Source organism: Lygodium microphyllum, chromosome 3, assembly GCF_053477565.2.
Source record: "Lygodium microphyllum isolate KBCC chromosome 3, Lygodium_microphyllum_v1.1.10, whole genome shotgun sequence".
In the NCBI taxonomy this organism is placed as follows: domain Eukaryota; kingdom Viridiplantae; phylum Streptophyta; class Polypodiopsida; order Schizaeales; family Lygodiaceae; genus Lygodium; species Lygodium microphyllum.
The window spans coordinates 16,772,158-16,792,090 of record NC_141137.1 but is presented as its reverse complement, the minus strand read 5'-3'; the positions used below and the strand labels follow the sequence as shown (position 1 = coordinate 16,792,090).

At 41.4% G+C, this 19,933-nt stretch overlaps 3 protein-coding genes across 3 annotated transcripts; 2 read left to right on the top strand and 1 right to left on the bottom strand.

The window, feature by feature from the left end:
• Positions 1 to 3,394: 3,394 nt before the first annotated feature.
• On the top strand, positions 3,395 to 8,175 carry LOC148038093 (pentatricopeptide repeat-containing protein At5g27110-like). Its single transcript, XM_087668841.1, has 4 exons — positions 3,395 to 4,060; positions 6,816 to 6,922; positions 7,458 to 7,532; positions 7,614 to 8,175. Exons 1-4 carry the CDS (start codon positions 3,673 to 3,675, stop codon positions 7,767 to 7,769), a joined length of 726 nt encoding a protein of 241 aa, XP_087524967.1. The 5' UTR covers positions 3,395 to 3,672; the 3' UTR covers positions 7,770 to 8,175.
• A 1,929-nt stretch (positions 8,176 to 10,104) lies between these two features.
• Positions 10,105 to 12,284, bottom strand: LOC148038092 (uncharacterized). Its single transcript, XM_087675366.1, has 3 exons — positions 12,238 to 12,284; positions 11,536 to 11,608; positions 10,105 to 11,248 (listed from the first exon to the last, which is right to left on the bottom strand). The coding sequence occupies exon 3, from the start codon at positions 11,236 to 11,238 to the stop codon at positions 10,162 to 10,164; it is 1,077 nt and encodes a 358-aa protein (XP_087531492.1). The 5' UTR covers positions 11,239 to 11,248; positions 11,536 to 11,608; positions 12,238 to 12,284; the 3' UTR covers positions 10,105 to 10,161.
• Positions 12,285 to 12,818: 534 nt separating this feature from the next.
• LOC148038091 (U-box domain-containing protein 38-like) lies at positions 12,819 to 15,899 on the top strand. The gene has a single exon (XM_087668827.1). It carries the CDS (start codon positions 13,475 to 13,477, stop codon positions 15,185 to 15,187), a length of 1,713 nt encoding a protein of 570 aa, XP_087524953.1. The 5' UTR covers positions 12,819 to 13,474; the 3' UTR covers positions 15,188 to 15,899.
• Positions 15,900 to 19,933: the final 4,034 nt, after the last annotated feature.

Genomic DNA, 19,933 nt, shown 5'->3' with positions numbered 1-19,933 from the left:
TGATGTTATTCAACTAAATATTATTGCACCTTTTTTATAGATTTAATTTAAGTGGTGAAAAGTTCTTCATGGTCATCAACAAGATTTTCTAGAATGCTCGCCCTTATGGAGGTTTGATTGATCATGGATAAGGAGCTTCTCTTAGTCTTTTAGCATTATCCACCCTCGTGTAGGTTTGAACAAGGAGCTACTTTATTTTAAAACTATCTTAGGTTGAGGGTAGTTGACACTTTAGAGTGGACCCATTCTACATAGGGTAGAATGAGAACAAAGCTACAACCCTCTTTAAAACCATGTTTACAACCAATATAACAATGCATATCAACTAATCCAATCTTTAGATTAATTGCAAATTTATGTGAGGGATTTTTTAAACTTGTCAATGTATGAGTGTGAGCAAGGGCATCAATTAATCTTTGCCCTAAATATCCACATGTAATGCCATAATAAATAGTATGTAGACTTTCTCCAAACAAGTGGGTGGATCTTTCCAACATTTTTGCATCATCTTATTACAAAAAGTATAGTAATCTGACACGTATGTCTTGGGTGATTGTTTGTAGATCTTTCAAACATAGAGATATTCGAGAGATATCTAATCAAAACCCAACCTTACTCATTGCACAAGGGAGCCGTGACATTATGGATGACCCACAAACCTCCTTGTACCCACACACCCTCCAAACCAATGGGCTAAAACTCATGTGGCAAACAATTTTTCCAATTGGGCATGGACATCTAAGATTAATACTTCTTCACACCAAACATACAAATTTTTTGATTGGTTGCACAAGCACTTTGTGCACTCTATGTTTGTCACTTGGTAAGGTGGGTAAACAAGAGCAAGCATCCAATCCCTAAAGAATACTTTGGCTAGTTAATAGTTTGCAAAGTGGTCATCCATCACTTGGCATGTAACCAGTCTAAGTGGATGGATGGAACTATGAGGCACATAAGCATAGATCAAACTACATGTATTTGCAATTTTTACAAGTCATTGTGTGTTAAACTAACAATACCAATGTTAATTTTAATTTTTGAAAGCTGTTTTCAACTTTTTATAATTTATTTTACATTAACTCAAATTTTTATGGGCACCACCACTAATTTGCTTTTAATTTTGCTTGGATGGTTATTGATTTAAGTGTGTTGTTGTGGGGGTAATCCTAAATTTTTCTACAATGCACAATTGTATTATCAATGATAGACAAAAAAGAGAACAACACCACAAGAGATGCTTTTAGGAGCTAGTGCTCTCTCATACTTATAAAACTATTATTGCTCCTTAAGTCTCTTGTATACCAAATTGTGGGTATCGAGACCTTTTTATGCCTTAGGTCACAATTCTCTCAACATCAAAAGTTATTTATTTTGCCAATTAGGCCATTTTTTCTTTGTTTCCATATCCATCCTAGTAGGACAACATCTTACCAAGTTTTATAAAGGTTCCATCCATTCAAAGTTCATTTATTTAAATCACCTTGGTCTCTCAAAAGGATTGTCTTTTGATACGTCATTTGAGAACCTTGCTTTACAAATCTTACCTCGAGCAAGTCTCCAAACAACCCTCACTTCTTTGCATTACCAAAATACATGTGACACAATCTCTTCTTCTCTTTTGCAAAATACACAAAGAGATATTTTTTATTTTTGAAGGCCCAATTGGTGGGCATACTATGTATGTGCATGGTGGTCACATGTTCGATACTCAATTGGGTAGCTTGAGAGCATGGGTCGGGGGGATATATCACCAATGCATGAGCTTGACCTGTCAAGGGTGCAAGACAAGTTCATCCTACTAAATAAAAATGAAGCAATAATTGCATTGACTTGCCAATGGTGATAAGCTTGTTTATTATGTTTCTCACTCCTATATTTTCTCTAATAATTTCATGAGGTATAAATGGTTTGCTCCATATCATGTGAGCAATCATTGTCACTGTGTTAGGTTAAGTTTCTAGTAGGGGATAGCTCTCCACATAGCCCGAATCCTCCTCTAAGCTCTTTATTTTGATCTAGCACTACTTCCAAATGTGGAAAGCCTTTTGGATATGGTTTGAAGTATTCAAGTGAAAAGCCTATTTTTGCACTTTCACAATGCGGTATCCATGGGGGAAGCTAGAAATTTGGCAATATTAACATCATATGTTATTGATTATGTCAACCAATCCTCTCTTTTCTTGTCAAGCACTTGTCGCATCCATCTACTTTGTTTGCCATTCAATCAATAAGCCTGTGAGATTCGATCCAAATTCACCATTGCCAACTCCTTTTTATCCCATATGTCCAACCACCTAATTATTCCTTTAGTTGCCAACTTGTTTACCATCCCATGGGGTCTTCCTCCATTGGCTTGAAAGAGGGTTTCAATGTGTAGTCTCTAAGCCTATCTTGGGCACCCATCCATGAGCAATTTCCCTACATTCTCTTCCATGACATGACCATGGTTGCTTGCGCCACCTAGGAAGTAGTAATCTCAAGACTCTCTACCTTGAGAGTAGCACATCTGTCTAATCTAGATTCTTACAAACCATAATTTTCCCTTTTAACTTTAGCTAGTTAGGATTTAAAGAACATCATCAAGGTTGCTTATGATGTGTACACTTGAATAGAGTGAACAAAAGCATTTCTAACTCTGCTTTAGTTAGGGGATGCCTAGCTTTTCTTCATCCTTTCTTGTTGTGGTAGGTGTCCAACTGGATCTCCATCCCTTATTGTTTATTGCTTTCATAGAAAGGCTCCAAACTCTCTCTCTCTCTCTCTCTCTCTCTCTCTCTCTCTCTCTCTCTCTCTCTCTCTCTCTCTCTTTTGCCACATAGGAGTGCTAAAGCACCATTGCCAACCAAGTAGACGAGAGTTAGCATTAGAAGTAGGTCGATTGCACACTAGGAAAAAGCTCCTACTCGTCCTCAAACTAGTCCAAGGTTCGTACTCGAGCATGTGTGTAACCAGGAATACTCTCAAGGCTACTAACCTTCCTGCCAAGTTGAAGCCTAAGAGGGATGCCACCATTAGATTTCAAGTTGACATTACAAATTACTCTCAAGACGAGAGTTGGCATTAGAAGTAGGCATTAGAAGTATGTTGGTTACACACCGAGAAAAAGTTCCCACTCGTCCTCAAACTAGTCCAAGGTTCGCGTCCAAGCATGTGTGTAACCAGGAATACTCTCAAGACTACTAACCTTCGTGCCAAGCTGAAGCCTAAGAGGGATGTCACCATTAGATTTCAAGTTGAAATTATAAATTACTCTCAAGACTACTAACCTCCAAGCGAAAGCTGGAGCCTAAGGCCCGGTTCACACTTGCACGGTGGACAAAAGGGTGAAAAATCCCCTTTTCCACCCAGCCACAAGGATTTCCAAAGAGTTGTCCGCCCTCTCATTCACATGAGTGGTGGACAAGGAAAGGAGCGAAACGAGCATTTTGCTCCACTGAACGGAGCGTTTCGCTCCTTTCCTTGTCCACCACTCCGTTCAGTGGAGCGTTTCGCTCCGTTCAGTGGAGCAAAATCTGCATAAACCTGTAATCGGCTTCGTGATCTCTGATCTCTGAGTACTCTCGCATCACAATTCGGCACATGTGCAGCCTACGACTATGAATCCTTCTCACATGTTAGCTGGCTTGAGCTTCGACAGGTTTCCTGTGCCATGGCAATGAATCGTCCCGGCTTATGAATAAGAATGGTTCCTACACTTCAGTCGATGCGTGCTGCCGCCTTCTGCAGGCCTGTGCCAAATCAAAAGACCTCTACAAAGGTAGGCGAATCTATTGGTCGATCTGTACAAACGATGTCGCGCTCTCTGATTCTCTGGCAAGCCGCCTCATCCGAATGTTTGCCGCATGCGGAAGATTACCTGAGGCTAGTGAGGTCTTCACCAAAGCCCCCAAAGTGAACACATTTGTCTGGCATGCTGTTATCTCTGCCCACACTAACTCGGACCACAACCACGAGGCCGTCAAGCTCTATTCTCAAATGCAGCAGTTCAATGTCGTGCCGGACGACTATCTCTTTGTCGCTGCCCTCAAAGCATGTGCCAAGGCAAGGCTCCTTACTTCTGGTAAACTCATCCACACTGACATTGTTAATAACTGTCTCGAGTCTGACATCTATGTCAGGAGTACCCTTATTGACATGTATGCTAAGTGTGGGAATCTTGAGGATGCCCACACCTTGTTCAATAACCATCAGATTCGCGACATAGTGACATGGAATGCCATGATTGCTGGATATGCAAATGTGGGGTATCTCCATGAGGTTCTAGTTCTTTTGGGCACAATGCAAAAGGAGGATTTGAAGGCTGATAATGTCACCCTCTTTAGCATTCTCAAGGCATGTTCTAGGACATCAGCCTCAGATACGGGAAGACAACTAAATGCTTACATTCTTGAAGCTGCATTAGAGTCAGATCTTTCCCTGAACAACAGTCTCATTGATATGTATACAAAATGTGGAGAACTCAAGGACACTGAATATTTGTTTGGAAAGTTGCCAGTGAGAAGTGTTGTAACATGGAATGCAGTTATCGCAGGTTATGTTCAGCAAGGGCTTTCTGTAGAGTGCATTCAACTTTTTCAACGGATGCACCAAGAAGGAAGAACACCAGACAAAGTGACATGCATTTGCACTTTGAAAGATGTTGCCAGTTTAGCAGCTCTAGATGTTGGTAGGCTGATTCATGCCTACATTATTGAAACTATTCTTGAGTCTAATGTTGTAATTGCAAACTCTCTATTAGACATGTACACAAAGTCTAAGTCTCTCAAAGATGCGGGCAGTTTATTTGGCTGGTTGCTGAGGCGGGATGCAGTGACATGGACTGTAATGATTGCTGCATATGCTCAACATGGGTATAGCCAAGAGGCACTTCAGCTTTTCCAAGACATGAAACAGGAGGGAATGGTTTTAGACAACATTACTGTTGCTGGTGTACTCAAGGCATGTTGTCTATATCAGGGCAGAATGATGCATGTTGGCATCCTTTGCAGCCACTGCAGGTTTGATCTTCTTATTGGGAATGCCCTTATTGACATGCTTGCTAAGTGTGAGAGTCTCATTGAAGCAAGAAGAGCATTTGATCAATATGGATATGTGCAATATGGATTCAATGGCCAGGAGGCTTTGACACTTTTTGAGCAGATGCAGCAGTCTAGAGTGACACCTAATGCTGTTACGTGTGCTAGCATCTTAAAGGCTTGCTGTCGCTCAGGTGCTCTGCATCAGGGCAAGCTTATTCACACATGTGTTGTTGAGAGTGGCTTGCATACTGACCAAGTGATTGGAAGTGCCCTTATAAATCTTTATGCTGAATGTGGAAGCTTGGAGGATGCTCATGGAGTGTTTGAAACATTGTTCAAGCATGATGTTGTCACATGCAGTGCAATGATTGCAGGATATTCGTTTCATAAGAATTACATTTTAGCGCTGCGGTACTTTAAGCAGATGAGACAAGAAGGCTTGAACCCAGACAGTGTTGTCCTTGTCTCCCTACTTTCTGTGTGTAGCCATTTGGGTTTGATTGAGGAAGCTTATCAGTGCTTCTGTTCAATGGAAAATGAGTTTGGGTTCAGGCCAAACCTTGAGCATTATAATTGCATGATTGACCTTCTTGGTTGTTCAGGTCGCTTGCATGAAGCTGAAAAACTGCTTCAAAGCATGAGATTCCAGGAGAATATGGTAGGCTAGAGATCTTTGCTAGGTAGCTGCAAAATATATGGTGATGTAGAAGTAGGAAGACGCTGCTTTGATGCTATCAGCTTACGAGATGCAGGAAATGCTTCTGCTATAGTTTTGATGTCAAATATTTATGCTGATGCTGGCATGTGGAAAGAAGTGGACAAATTAAAACAGCTTCGTAAACAGACACAAGCCTGGAGGAAGCCAGGACATGCCTTCATTGAGATTGATGATTTACTTTTAGTAGTTTCCATTTATGTATTGAACATTTGGCAAGGTTCACGAGGCAAGCTTCAGACTCATTTGACACTTCTGCCACTTTTATTCATATTTGCCACTTTTAGAATGTGTGACATGTCCTTGCTCTAGATTGATATTTGATATGAGGTTCCTTTTAAACATTGTATCAACTGCCATTGTTTTGATGATGTTAATAGTAATGAATTGTAATGTGATTTTAAAATGACCTATATTCTGGAAGATTTGGCATTGTTTATATGTTCATATTGTACAAATTTTTAGATGTTTCCTTAAAATTAATACTGTAGGAAACTCGTTTCCGATCTTGCTGTTTCCAAAACTTCTGGCTACTATGGCTGGAGATGGGAGAGGAAACAAGGTGACTGTGAGAGGATGAGGAGCAAGGCCCTCTTGCAGACTTGGGACTTGGGCATGTTTTTCCATATTGCACCTCAGATGGTTTGGCATTAAAGCCCACCAGATTGGTTGTTCACACAACCATTCTTTTTGTGATGTACTTAGCCACTCTTTGCAGAGTTCCTTGTGCTTTGTACTTTGCCTGAAGGGGGTTTCCTCCGAGGTGCTATTGATCGAATTTCTTTTCTTAAAAAAAGAGATTCAGATAGAGGGCCCCTCAATGGCAGCTAGAGAGGACAGAAAGTGAAGAATGCAGAGTATTTGTATGTTTTACAGGCTTCTTAAACTCATGCATTGTTCAGGTCTCAAATTTTGGTTTTTCATATTGATTGTAGTGTAGATCATGTATAGACCAGATTTGTCTTTTTGTGAGACATAGGTTGTGGGCATTCTTCCTTATATTTCTCCACATATAGTTTGTCTTTTTTTGTGTAAAATAATTGGATGATTGATGGTTTATAAGTTGAAATGCCTTGCTCCAGATGTATTTCAAGGTCTTTTCTCCATAAGAACATGGAAGGGAACGTTACCTCGAATTCACTGTTACTGCTTCATGCGAGTTCATGAAACTGTGAAGGACGTTATCAAGGTTCGTTTCTTACATTTAACAGAAATGTTTGCTTTTTACCCATTATCTCAGAGTTATACCTCAATAAACTTCTCTATTGAGTCTCAACAAAGGCCCGGCTGGAGTGGCATAAATTCTTACTCTCTTGAAGAGTTCATTAAGCAATTCTGAGATGATATCCTGCTGACAAACATCATGCTCTTAGCCATGTTTCTGAAAGGTATTGCCTTTCCAAAATGGCTACTTGCAGGCATTTGCAGACAAAAGCAAGTGCCCAAGTACCTCAACTATTAAAGCTGCAAATTACAGCAAATATTGTTCAGGAACGGAGTCATACCACTAAGGACTTCTAAAGTGCATGGAGAGATCCTGTTAGAAACACTTGAATTGAGAAATCCTGTTAGAAACAAATCAACAAAACATTCTGAGTAGCAGAATCAGCATACAAAATTTTGCATAATGCAACTGCAGTCAGGAAGCAGTTAACAGGTTGTAAAGGAAAGTCTAATTAAGTGGCAGCATATAGGCGTGAATGTCAACATTTCATGTTTTACAGCGTGCAGAAAAGGCGTTAAATGGACATATTGAGCATCCTGATGTTTGGGAAGTTAGGGATGTTGCTCCCAACAAGGCAAGTTAGTATCCATTATTCTGATAAATAATTTCATACTTTCAGATGGCAATTTTTAATGACTCGTATGCACATGAACAGAGAATGCTATACTTAAGCTTTGATTTACCACATAAAGTTGGCTTCAGAAGTTGCACTGAGGCAAACTCTGATGTGAAAGTCGCATTGTCGGATCCAAGAACAGGTGATGCAGCAGTACCTGATGCAGTACCAAAGAGGGCACGAACAGGCAGCTAGACTATATACCAGTTCTTGTAGAACTTTCTCCTCTTGTATGCTATACACCAGTTCCAAAGAGATTCTCCAGTGTCCTTATCCTCAAACTGGAGGTGACCTTTGTGCCTAGATGAGGAATGCCATAAATAGAATGAAAATTCAAACCCCAATTTGTGTCCTTATCAGTTTGGTAGGAGAGGCATGGCAGCCACACCACGAATTTAACATTGTAGACTTGTTACCAATTGTCATGGATTCCTGTAGTGAATGGCAGCACCCTAAACTTAAAGTCATCTAAAACCATGAAAATGCTAAGAGAAAGCTACCACCCTAAACTAAAAGTCGTCTAAACTAAAGTCATCTAAAACCAAGACATGCCAGCATCATCATAAATATTTGACTTCAAAACTATAGCAGAAGCATTTCCTGCATCATTGTGGCTATCAAATTAAAACAGCACCATATATTCTACATCACCATATATTCTGGCTATCAAATTAAAACAGCATCAAAGCTGATAGCAGCACAAGCAAATGCAGGAGTCCCATATAACAAAAGTGTTATTGTGTTATGGACTATATACCCTTCAAAATAGAAGGGGGACATTACTACACTGCAAAATTTGCTACTGATATACCATTAATTTTGATCAGAATAACAGAGTACACAGAAAAGAACAGAAATGAACATGTAACAGAGTATTATAAATTTCAGAGAATATTTTTAAAAATTGCTAAGCAGATTTGTACAAAGTTGAATCTGAATCTGTAGATTTATATTGTAGATTACTCGTCTTCACCTAGATGCTCATCTTCACTATCACCAAAAACCATTTGGATGTTTCTACGACAATGCTCCTTATACATTACTCGAGCCAAATTGTCCCTGCGTTCAGTACCTCTACCCATATTGTTGGTCTCTACATCATCCGCTTCAATTTGTGCTCGATTGACCACCTCTGCTTCTGACATTGGTAGAATTGCACGAACTTCAAATAAGGTGGATGTTGATGTCCTTGTGGTCCCTACCTCAAGGTTTACTGATTGCCTGAGGGTTGTTTCAGCATCCCTTACCCAATCCATGTCAAAGGTGTCACCATGTAGTATGCAAATATTATGCAACAAAAGACATGCAGTGACAATGTCAGGAACATTAAGCAGATCCATGTCTATGCGTTTTAGGAGAATCCGAAACCTTGCCTTCAGCATTCCAAAAGCCCTCTCAACGGCCATCCGTGTACTGGACTGGATGAAATTCCAATAATACTTCATCTTAGACAAGCCTTCCTTGCTTTCTTTAAAAGGAACTAGCATGTATGGTTTTGCTGTGTATGCACAATCACCTACTAAGCAATACTTGCCAAGGTCACCTTTGTTGCATCGGATCCCAAGTGCACTCTTGCCAAAGTTCACAGAGTCATGTATGGACCCGCACCAACCTACATCATAGTCCCAAGCAGTGCAATCAGGTGCAACTATCAATTGTAACAAAATAGAGTGAAAACCTTTTCTGTTATAGTAGTCTGCTGCATTGTCCTTAGGTGCTATGATGGGGATATGTGTTCCATCAATGGCACCAATCACAAAGGGAATGCCTCTGATAGCTTCAAATTGTTCGGAAAGCTTTTGCATTCGAAACGGTGTTAGCCAACGTATATATGTATCCTTCAATCCTGATGCTACCAATGCTGCACAAAATTGTAGCACTATGTGACATGCTGTACCTTTCCCACATCCATAGAGATCTGCAAGAACTTCGAGCGGAGTTCCACTTGCCAACCTATGCAAAGCTATGCAAATACGGGTTTAAAGTGGTATGGCTTGTCTCATGCGAGTGTTTTGCCTCCCAAACACAGCAGACAACTTTTTACAAAGATAGTGGAATGTATCCCTGCTAACACGAAGGCGTTTCTTGAACATTTGGGCTGTGTATGATCCCATTAAAGTGGCTTGATAAAAATTTTGGGCGCGTGGATAAGCCCAACATCGTCGAGTAAGGTGACCTCGACAATGATTTAGGGTCTTTGCCTTCATCATCTTGGCAACAACTTTTGCCTCATAAAGCCATGCCTTTGCAATATCATCAACTTCCTCCGATATACAATCTAGCATGGCTAGCATCATAACAGATATCACCCAAGCACAATACAAAGCCATCTCTCTACTACATGCCATAGACTCTGCATATACAAAATCTAATCAAAACTTGCTAATCCTAAAAGACAAATTTGAAGATACACATATGCTAATCCTAAAAGACAAATTTGAAACACATTTTAAGTTAGTATACTTTTGAAACCAACATATGCATTTTTGAAGACACATATAGAGACATTTTACAGTGTTGAGATTGGAACACCAACATGAGATTAAAATTAATCTTCAAACTCCCATTACAACTCAACATTACTACACTAAGTAGGCTTCTTAGCTAGCTCTAGAAATGCCACCATGCTACCATGCATGGCTTGAAATATATCAAGTTTGCGGGATTCTATTGCATCTCGTCGCTCAGATGAATCTTTTAGTTGTGAGATCAGCTCTCGTCCAGTGTTAACCATTCCAGATAGATAGTCATCAACGGCAGGCTTGCGACGTGTGCGATTAGATCCCAATATCTTTTGTGCATTTTCTATAGATGTACTACCTTCAACATTCCCTGGGGATGCTTCTCCCTCTACATTCAAGTTTTCTTGGGTGGAAGAAGCATGGCTGATGCATGTGACATGAGCTCGGCCATGCATGTACTCATCCACTACATCATACCACTTACATGTTATCTTCCTATCATTGCCCGAGATTGTGTTATGTGCTTTATCTTGCTTGTATTGTTGATACACACGGGTCCACTTCTTCCTGCAAGACTCACTGTCCTTATCGAAATCAGAATACATGGAAGCCAACTGTGTGGCAATTTTTCCCCAAAGATCAACACCTTGTTTTTGAGGCTTGTTGAACTGGTCATTCATACTACCACGAGCATGAACTAGCTGCTCAACCCAAAAATCCTTCCAAAAGTTGTTCTTTTTTTCTTCTCCATTCTCCTCATTGTCTATGTCATTGGTCATGGCTTTCTTTCCCTTAGTCTTGCTCTTCTTAGGGAGAGGAAGGGTAAGTGACACATTATTGGGTGCCACTACACGCTTCTTTGTTCCTCGAGAGTTTGGAGGTCGTTGAGGTAATTGCACACTTGCCTCGTGATGGTCCAGATTCTGACCTTGGGTAGAGAAGGGTTGAACCCCTTGCATATTGGTAGCTTGAGGTGTTGTGTAATGCAAGTGTTCAAAATAGGAGCTGTCATTAAGCATAGCACTAAACCCATGTGGAGGCATTCCGAATTGCATACCCATTTGTGGAAGATGCTGCAAATAATACGATGTGTTTGGGAGCAAACCTGAAGGACTTGAGATTTGGCTATCCAAAGAGATTTGTGGCTGTGATTCCATGACAATGTCATCTTGAGAGTCTTGCGTATATTGGCGGAAAGCCATTGCTGCAAGCCTACAAAATAAGACAATCATTTGATTACAGACAGACATTCACAAATATATAGAGAAAAGAATAGCAAAATTGTACCTAACTTTGTTTTTTTATTTTATCCTGCTCCACACACTTTCTACCACATGTGTGAAGGCTACAACAAATGAAAATTGAGTTCTGATGTACACCAATGAATGCTGCAAATTAAATAATGTTTTGCTACAAAATTGAGTTCTAATATCCGTCTACAAATCAAGGCTCAGTACTAAAAGCAGTACTTTTACAAATTTCTTTTCTTTTGAACGTACCCGAGTGATCCCTTTGGCTAAGCAATGATGCCAAGTGACGCGAGATGAGCAGGTGCTTCGACGTAATAGAGGCCTGATAAAAGCTCGCATGATAGCAAAAAACGAAAATTAGGCCAATTTCAACACAAATCCAATGTCTAGACTTGATTTATTGATCCAATGCATAGAGAGACACAGATACACCCAATTTTTTAGTTCAATGCAGATTGCATGCCTCTTTGGGAGTGGAGAGAGAGAGATGCACCGATTCAGATAGATAATGCACCTAATTGAGAGAGAGAGAAATCAAGCAAATTCTGGTCAAATTGTGCACACATTGAGAGAGAGAGAGAGAGAGAGATGCATCCAACTATTACGGAAAAAAAAAGAGACGAATACGATTTCCATTGGGGAGAGGGAGAGATGCACCCGACACCTGGGGAGAGAGGGAGAGATGCACCCGACATCATTGTGCCACAGAGAGAGAGAGTACCTCTAGATTGAAGCTCGAGAGTTTTGCGATCGAAGCAGCACGTATATATAGCGGGGAGAGAGAGAGAGAGAGTCAGAGATGCACCCAACTATTACGAAAAGAAAAGAGACAAACACGATTTTCAATGAAGATTACATGCCACTGGGGAGAGAGGGAGAGATTCACCTGACATCTCTGTGCCACACAGAGAGAGAGAGAGAGAGAGAGAGAGAGAGAGAGAGAGAGAGTACCTGTAGATTGAAGCTCGAGAGTTTGATGATGTGATCGAAGAAGCACATATATATAGCGGAGAGAGAGAGAGCTCAAGAACTGCAATGGCAGTCTTGAAGCTTTTGCTTCATAGGCAAGATGGAAGGCGCCAAAGAGAAGACATGGCGCGAAGGAGATATATCCATGCTGGCCAGGCCGGAAGAGAAGAGCAAACACTTGACCGTGACGTGTCAAAAAGAGCCCCTACTTTTTTTGGGCTTCCACCATGTGTGTGAACGTTCACTTGTCGATGCTGAAATTTGATTGGTCAACTTCGTTTGGGACGCCCCTTTGTCTGCCGTGTCTGAACCCACCCTAAGAGGGATGCCACCATTAGATTTCAAGTTGACATTATAAATTACTCTCAAGACTCCTAAGCACGAGACCGCAACTTATGTTTGCTATATAAATTCATCGTGTCAACTCTGAACGACAGGTCGAGGACAGCGATTTTTAAGAGAATCTGGTCCGTCGAGGCGTTGGTGGCTCGGATTGCATCTCTCGGGACGACGTGAAGGCAAATATTATTGTCTAGACTCTAGACTCTCTCCGAGTACTCTGACCTCTCTCTCTCTCTCTCGCGCGCGCGGAAGCGCGCTTGCGCTTGTTGCTTCGTCGTCGCCCCCTCTCCTTCCCTCGTTTCTCGTCTGTCTTTCTCGCTTCTGGCCTTGCTCATCAAGCCTAGAAGTTCTCTGAGCTTCTCCTCCCAATTGTGGTTTTTCCCCAAACCCCAGCTAACCGCGTTTTTCTTCATCGCCTCCGGACAAGCTTTATCCTTACGCGTTGGGCTCGATTGGCTGAGCCTTATGCATCAAGATTTGATCACCACATCTCTGCATTCGCAGTTTTGTGGGATGTCTGATCACCAATGGAATTTGCTAATACGCGTCAGATGCGCATGGATGAGCTTCTTGTGCTGATAGGCAGACAGGGGAGTGAGAATTGTGCAAGCGTCTATAGCTAGCATCCATCCATCAAATTTGAGAATTTGCACGCGAGTCGATTTGTGGCAGGCATCGGCAGCCCTTTTCCTCCTCCTCGGCATTGTTTCGTCCTCATCATCATCATCAATTCAGGTGGTTGTCTCAATGTTGGCATCGTGGTCGTCCTCATCATCAATTAGCTGGCCCATTGTTCGCATCATTATCATCAATATCGGGCATCGTCGTCGTCTACAGTAGATTGTTGCCCGCAGAAGATCGATCTCTCAGGCTGCTCATGGATTGGCCTGCAGAGTTCATGTGCCCGATCTCCAAATCCGTCATGGCTGACCCAGTCGTCGTTGCCTCCGGTCAAACCTACGAGCGCAGATGCATCGAAGCCTGGTTCCAACTGGGGCAAACCAAATGCCTGAAGGAGGGAATCCCTTTGGAAGGCAACTTCATAATCCCCAATGTGGCCGTTCGGAATGCTATCCACAACATGGCAAAAGCTCACGGTATATATTCACTGCCTACCCCTCCTAGTCCCGAGGAGGCCTGTATGTTAGCCAAACGAATCATATCCCAATCCCAGGTGGAAAAGGAAGGAGGTGCAGGCCCAGCTGTACGGTTACCAGTTCAGCGCCCTAAATCACAGACACAGGTGTTGAGAAATAAAGGACCTGTAGAGGGAATGGAAGGGGGAGAGGAAGAGGAGGGTGGACACTCTGTGTCCAATAGTGTCAGAATGCCCGATAGCTTCAATAGATCATCATACAGGGACTCACCATACAGAGGGGCAACAGATTCAGTAGTTGACAACTTCAGTCGGTTTAAGATATACGGTGAACAGAAAGACACTGGCATGAGAGGTGGTGTCCAAAGTAGGCGGACCTCCTCTGCTCTCCCCCTGCAACACCATTCTGCAAAAGATGAAGCTCCAATAGATGCCATTAGTAGAAGAAAAGAGGTCCCCCTTCCATTCGAAACAAAGCCTTCCTCCTACTCATCAACAGAAACACCATCTCCGCCTCTCTCATCGACACTGGAGCCTTCTTCAACTGATATCCTTATTCAGAAGCTGCATAGCTCTGAGGTTAGTGAGCAAGAAGGTGCAACACTCGAGCTCCGCCAGCTCACACGCCTTTCAGTGGAGAATCGCCTGGCCTTTTGCCGGCCCGACCTCATCCAAGCCCTCATCCCTCTCAGCCGATCGCAAAATTCCACTATCCAGATTAATGCCGTGGCTTCTCTTGTCAACCTTTCCCTGGAGAAGCCCAATAAGGTCATAATCGTCCGAGCTGGAGCTATTCCATGCATAGTTCATGCCCTCACCCGTGGCTGTCCTGAAGCTCAAGAGCATGCTGCAGGTGCAGTCTTCAGCCTTGCTCTCAGTGACGAAAACAAGCATCCCATTGGGGTGTTAGGAGCCATTCAACCTCTCGTCCATATTCTACAATCTGGCCCTCCTGGGCCTCAGCTAGATGCAGCCCTGGCGCTCTACCATCTCTCCCTATACAAGAACAACAGGGAAAAGCTGGTTAAGGTAGGTGCAGTTCCTATTCTCCTTAGTCTTGCTCAATCTGAAGAAAGGCGTGACCTGGGAAGCAGAGCCCTCTTTATCCTCAGCAACATTGCAGCAATCCCTGATGGAACTACCGCTCTTCTTGAGCTAGATGCTGTTGGGCCACTGGTGAAGCTTCTGGCTGTGCAAACAAGCAGAAATGCAAGAGACATCCCGGAACAGGCTGCGGCAGTCCTCTTACTTCTGTCGAAGGGCAATTTCAGGTTCAAGTCTATGGCTCTGCAGACAGGAGCAAGGGAGCTGTTAACTATTCTAGTGGACAAGGGGACACCCCGAGCTCGAGAGAAAGCGCTAGCATTGCTGGCCATCATCAAGGAGAGTCCTGAGGCAGATGATTCCGGTGCAGACTCGATCCTGGCCAGGCAGTATGTGAGAAGAGTCGTTGGAAACGTGGATCGTGCTCAAATGAACTCCTCGGCTTTTTGATTGAGCATTATTGATGTGTTATGTATTTTTCGTATTGGCACACACATGATGAACATGGGCGGCAGGAAGAGTTGCCATGAATAGCTTGAGCTGATGCTGCATTTTCAGCAGCAGCAATGCTCAAAGCCGATCCCTACTCTCTATCCTCAGGTCACTCCGCATAGGATTCATTGCAAACCGCGATAGTTGCATCAGAAGGAGCGGGCCCGACAAGACATGAACAAACCAAGTTGTTGAAGCCCTTGCATCGGGAATACCACATTGTTTTCATGTAAGGTTAGTCTTGTGCATGCCCTACAGACTCATGTATCATGTCTTTACATGCGATCCCTAGCTCGATCAGTAAGGTTATTCTTGTTCAAGCCCTTCCATCGTTTTCACGTAAGGTTAGTCTTGTGCATGCTCTACAGACTCATGTATCATATCTTTACATGGGATTCCTAGCTCGATGAGTCGTGTATATTGTGTTTCCGTTTACTTTGATTCTCCGTGCTCATGCTGGGCGTTACCGGCCCATGCATTCCCAATAATCTAGATGACTTGTGTTTGCTTTGATAGATGTGAACCTGTTTGATGTACCCTGGTTTGTACCTTCTCAATGTTAATATGCTGATAGGAATCGATTGAAGCAGCAATTTGACATTCAAAAGAGTAAGATGTCCATTTGTTGTAACGAGTGCTTCATTGATAAAATGTATGTGATTATTACCCAATGTTGTGCTCATATAGACATTCTCAATTGTAGCACGGTTATTTAAGTTAGTGGAGAACAAGAATTGGGCTACTACCTCTAAAAATGGTGGTACTTCATGAACTTGGTGAAGTTCAAAGACTTGGCAATCATTGATTGGTAGAAATTATGTTCTTTCTCCTAAAGACCTCTCTCTCTCAGTCTCTCTCTCTCTCTCTTTTTCTCGTGAAGATAATTGACTCTCTCTCTCTCTCTCTCTACATCTCTCTCTTCTTTATATGGTTCTCTCTCACCTCAAACACACCCTCTCTCCTTGTTAGCATAGGTGCGGTCCCAGCCTACTAGTCAAAGTAGGGGTGGCCTCCGTATCTTTACTCCTATTTTTACTCACCTAGGTCCAAAGACTTAGGCATGGCATGAGCTCTTAGCAACCCTAAGAGCCACACCATGAGCAAGTCAATTTACTTGCGCATTGGTGAGCAAGATGTTGGGGATGTAATTCCACATGCAAGTCAATTGACATGCACATTGATGGCAAGATGTTTGGGATATGAGGCCATGTGCAAGTGGAAGTTGAAGAGTGGATCCCATTGCCACAAGACTATGAAGGTATTGGGAGGAGAAAACACATGGGGGAGGAAAGAGAAAACATTGCATGTGTTAAAGGAGGTGAGATGAAGGACGGGATGATGCAAGATGAAGGAGGAGCCAATCAATAAATGGCATCCACAAAGATATACCACACCATTATGAAGTACCCTCATTTTTAGAGGGTACTTCATGGACTTGGTGAAGTCCCTTTCCTCATAGGGTATAAGCTCAAAAGGATTGGATACGTGTAGGTCAAAACCTAATTATGGGGACTTGCACAGCGTGTCCCAACTCTAAGGCAAGATATTTCCAAATGTTGAAAATTGCAAGATTTGGAGTCTAGACCATGTAGTTACATAACGAATACCTTGCATATGCCTTTTGGCATGCCAATAGTTGCTTAGCAAATATATGTTATGTGTGAAAACTCTACACCTTCAAAATGAGCCTAGACCCCTATTATTTAAACAAGGTTGGATTTGGTTGTTGTAAGAATGTGTTGTTTCTTCAAATACATATTGTCCTCTTACCTTGTTGGTTAACTTTGTAACATTCGATGACATGAGGTTTTTTTATGTGATACTTTTCGAGGTTGGCAAGACATTGCTTGTTCTATTCATTACTTATCCTTCTAATATGAGAAAGGTAGTTGCAAGGTCTTGGTCATTCTCAGATAAACATCATGTACAAATGCAATCCCATTTTAATATTCAAGCTACTATTGCATGTATGAAGTCAAAACTCTGCAATAATACATTGAACGATATTTCTTTGATGATGAGTCTAGATGCCTACATGATATTTCCATCCCAACAAGGCCTACTTGCAGTAATAAAGATTGATAGTCTTTAGTAGCAATCCATGGAAAGGCCTATAAAATCTATGCACCATAGAATACTTTTGTTTAAGCTTATTGCAAAAAAAATTTGATTGGTTAATATACACTCCATTTCACAACTTGGGGTTTTACTATTAAGCCATGTAGTAGCATTTGCTTCCAAAGGGGCTATCATAGAGAAGAAATATTGACATCTTTTCGTTTCATACAATGTACATTTGCATGTGTTTAGATTCTCCTTGCCCTCTTTAACACACATGATGCTTATGAAGTTCCAATTAAAAGTTGCAACTTTGATATAGGTCTAAAGTTATAAGCATTTAATGTTAGCATAACCGATATGTGACACATATTAACATATTAAGGGATGGAAGAGGATATTTCATTGGAATATACCTTAAGGGATGCATGGCGCAAGGTTTGAAGCCACACGCAAATAATTAAACTCACACTAAAACCATTGTGCCACGACCCTATTGGCAAAGAGGACATTTCATTACATAAGAGTTAATGGTTGAATATTCAAGGAAAAATATTTAGTCGTCTTTGTATTTATTTAAGATCTTTGCTTGCTTCTTAGTCGAGATTGTTAATATTTGAATATTTAATAATCCGTGGAGGGTTTGTTCAAGGTTTCACCTTGCCTATGCAATGTGAGGCATCATAAACCCTTTGCATATTACATATAGGTTATTAAATATTCATTGAGAAGTTTTAGCATTCTTAATGCTTTTACTTAGGAGGGCTAAGTTACATCCTTAAGAATTTCAAGCTTGGTTGTCTCCGGTTACAAATCAACAAGGTTATCGTAATGGTAGAATAATAAGAGCACTTGACTTGATTAGCTTATATCTCAAATGGAAGCATCAAAGGTCAGCTCATGTTTAGAAGTCTATATCCATTGTGGTAAGTACCATGAATACACCTTTTATCTTCTTGATGTGATGATAGTAGAACTACAAGAACCCTTGCAACATCATAAATTGTTGAATGTGGTATCTCCTTTCCCTCTTGAAGTTGACCATGCGTGATCCTTATGATGGGGGTGGTGGGTTGGTCGATGAAGCCAAGGACAAGCTACATGACGAGGGTGCTAGTGTTGCCCCAAGCTCATGGTGTAATTTGAGGGTTGCCAATGGGTGCTAGATGTTGCCGAACACAAGGGTGGTCCTATAGATGACTAGTTTAAGGGCCTTATTAGAGGAGTAACCCTAGCCTTAAGAGCTATAATCGATGATTTTAATGATGATTATAATATTTTATGTCTATGGTTGCAATGTGCATCATTGCATGGGCATTCTCTCCTTGGTGCAAGTAGGGACTACAATAGGAATTTAGGGATGTAGGCACCCACATCTTTGAAGGCATTGCAAGTGGACTCCCAAGTTATTGAAGCACCCTCTTGTGGACCTTCACATACCATCACTTTCAATGCCACTGTTGAGAAGTCATCCATATAGTCACTCAGGGGCAACAACAATATTGAGCTCCCCATTGATAGGTAATTGCAGACCCATTAACAACAATTGGGTAGAAGAAAGCGATAACATCACAGAGAAGAAAGCCAATTGCATAATAGAGAATGGTGTAATAAATGAGCCTAGAAGAACAAACAAACATGTTTTGGTTGAAAATTTCAGCAATGCAAAATTTTGCAAGTTCCAAGAGAAAAACAACTAAAAAGGCGACCCTTGATATGGGCCATAGAATGGAGGTATTTTAATGACTAACCTCTTTAATTGCATCTTAACAATCAAATTTGGAGGGTTTATTACTCTAAAATCTCTTCTAATTAGCAACTTAATAATTTTCTTTACGATAGTTATTTTTTGAAATATTTTTGCCCCTAATGTATTGCTTAAAAGCTCATTGTTGGCTGATGTTACAACTCTTGATGTGGCTGGATTAAGTAAGTAATGCTCATTATGGCTCGATTAAACTATCAATATTGCTTGGTTGATTTTAGTATGCTAAAATGTCTAACAATACCTCTTCAAGTAACACAAGCTTAAATGCACATAAATATAAACTTGCTATTCAAATAGATTGAGTTTATTCATCTTGGAGTAGTATATATCATCATCATTGTTTGACAAGGATAAACCTAACAAGTTATGACTGGAAGGAAAGAAGAATATTGATTTGTGGGTGGATGGAAATATCTATCCTGATGGCTCTTCAATAGATAAGCCTCCTCATTTTCTCAATATTCACGACTTCTAAGATATGTTGGAGATGGTTGTGGGAATGCTGGGGTATTGCATACGATTATATTTTGAAGGAAGGTGAGCCTTGAAGTGGAAGCACGAATAGAAGCAAGAGCTATGGTGGAAGGAGCAAGAGCAAGAGCAAGAGCAAGAGCAAGAGCAAGAGCAAGAGCAAGAGCAAGAGAGAGAGATAGAGAGAGAGAGAGAGAGAGAGAGAGAGAGAGAGAGAGAGAGAGTCCAAATGTAGGAACTTCAATAGTCACAATGTGTGATTAGCCTTCTCTTTATTCAAATCTCATTGAAAGAATTAAGAATGAAGTACTAGTGATGGGTGCCACCGCCTGTGGTGTGCAGGCATGAGCACTGTCATTGTAGTAATACATGGGCAGCTAGGTAGAGGCGCCTTTATCCCTAACAAT

Coding starts and splice junctions, on each gene's coding strand:
- LOC148038093 (XM_087668841.1), top strand. CDS start 3,673: ATGAATAAGAATGGTTCCTACACTTCAGTCGATGCGTGCTGCCGCCTT. Junction 4,061..6,815: donor GGCAAGGCTCCTTACTTCTG/GTAAACTCATCC, acceptor GCCTTGCTCCAG/ATGTATTTCAAGGTCTTTTC. Junction 7,533..7,613: donor GGGATGTTGCTCCCAACAAG/GCAAGTTAGTAT, acceptor GCACATGAACAG/AGAATGCTATACTTAAGCTT.
- LOC148038092 (XM_087675366.1), bottom strand. CDS start 11,238: ATGGCTTTCCGCCAATATACGCAAGACTCTCAAGATGACATTGTCATG.
- LOC148038091 (XM_087668827.1), top strand. CDS start 13,475: ATGGATTGGCCTGCAGAGTTCATGTGCCCGATCTCCAAATCCGTCATG.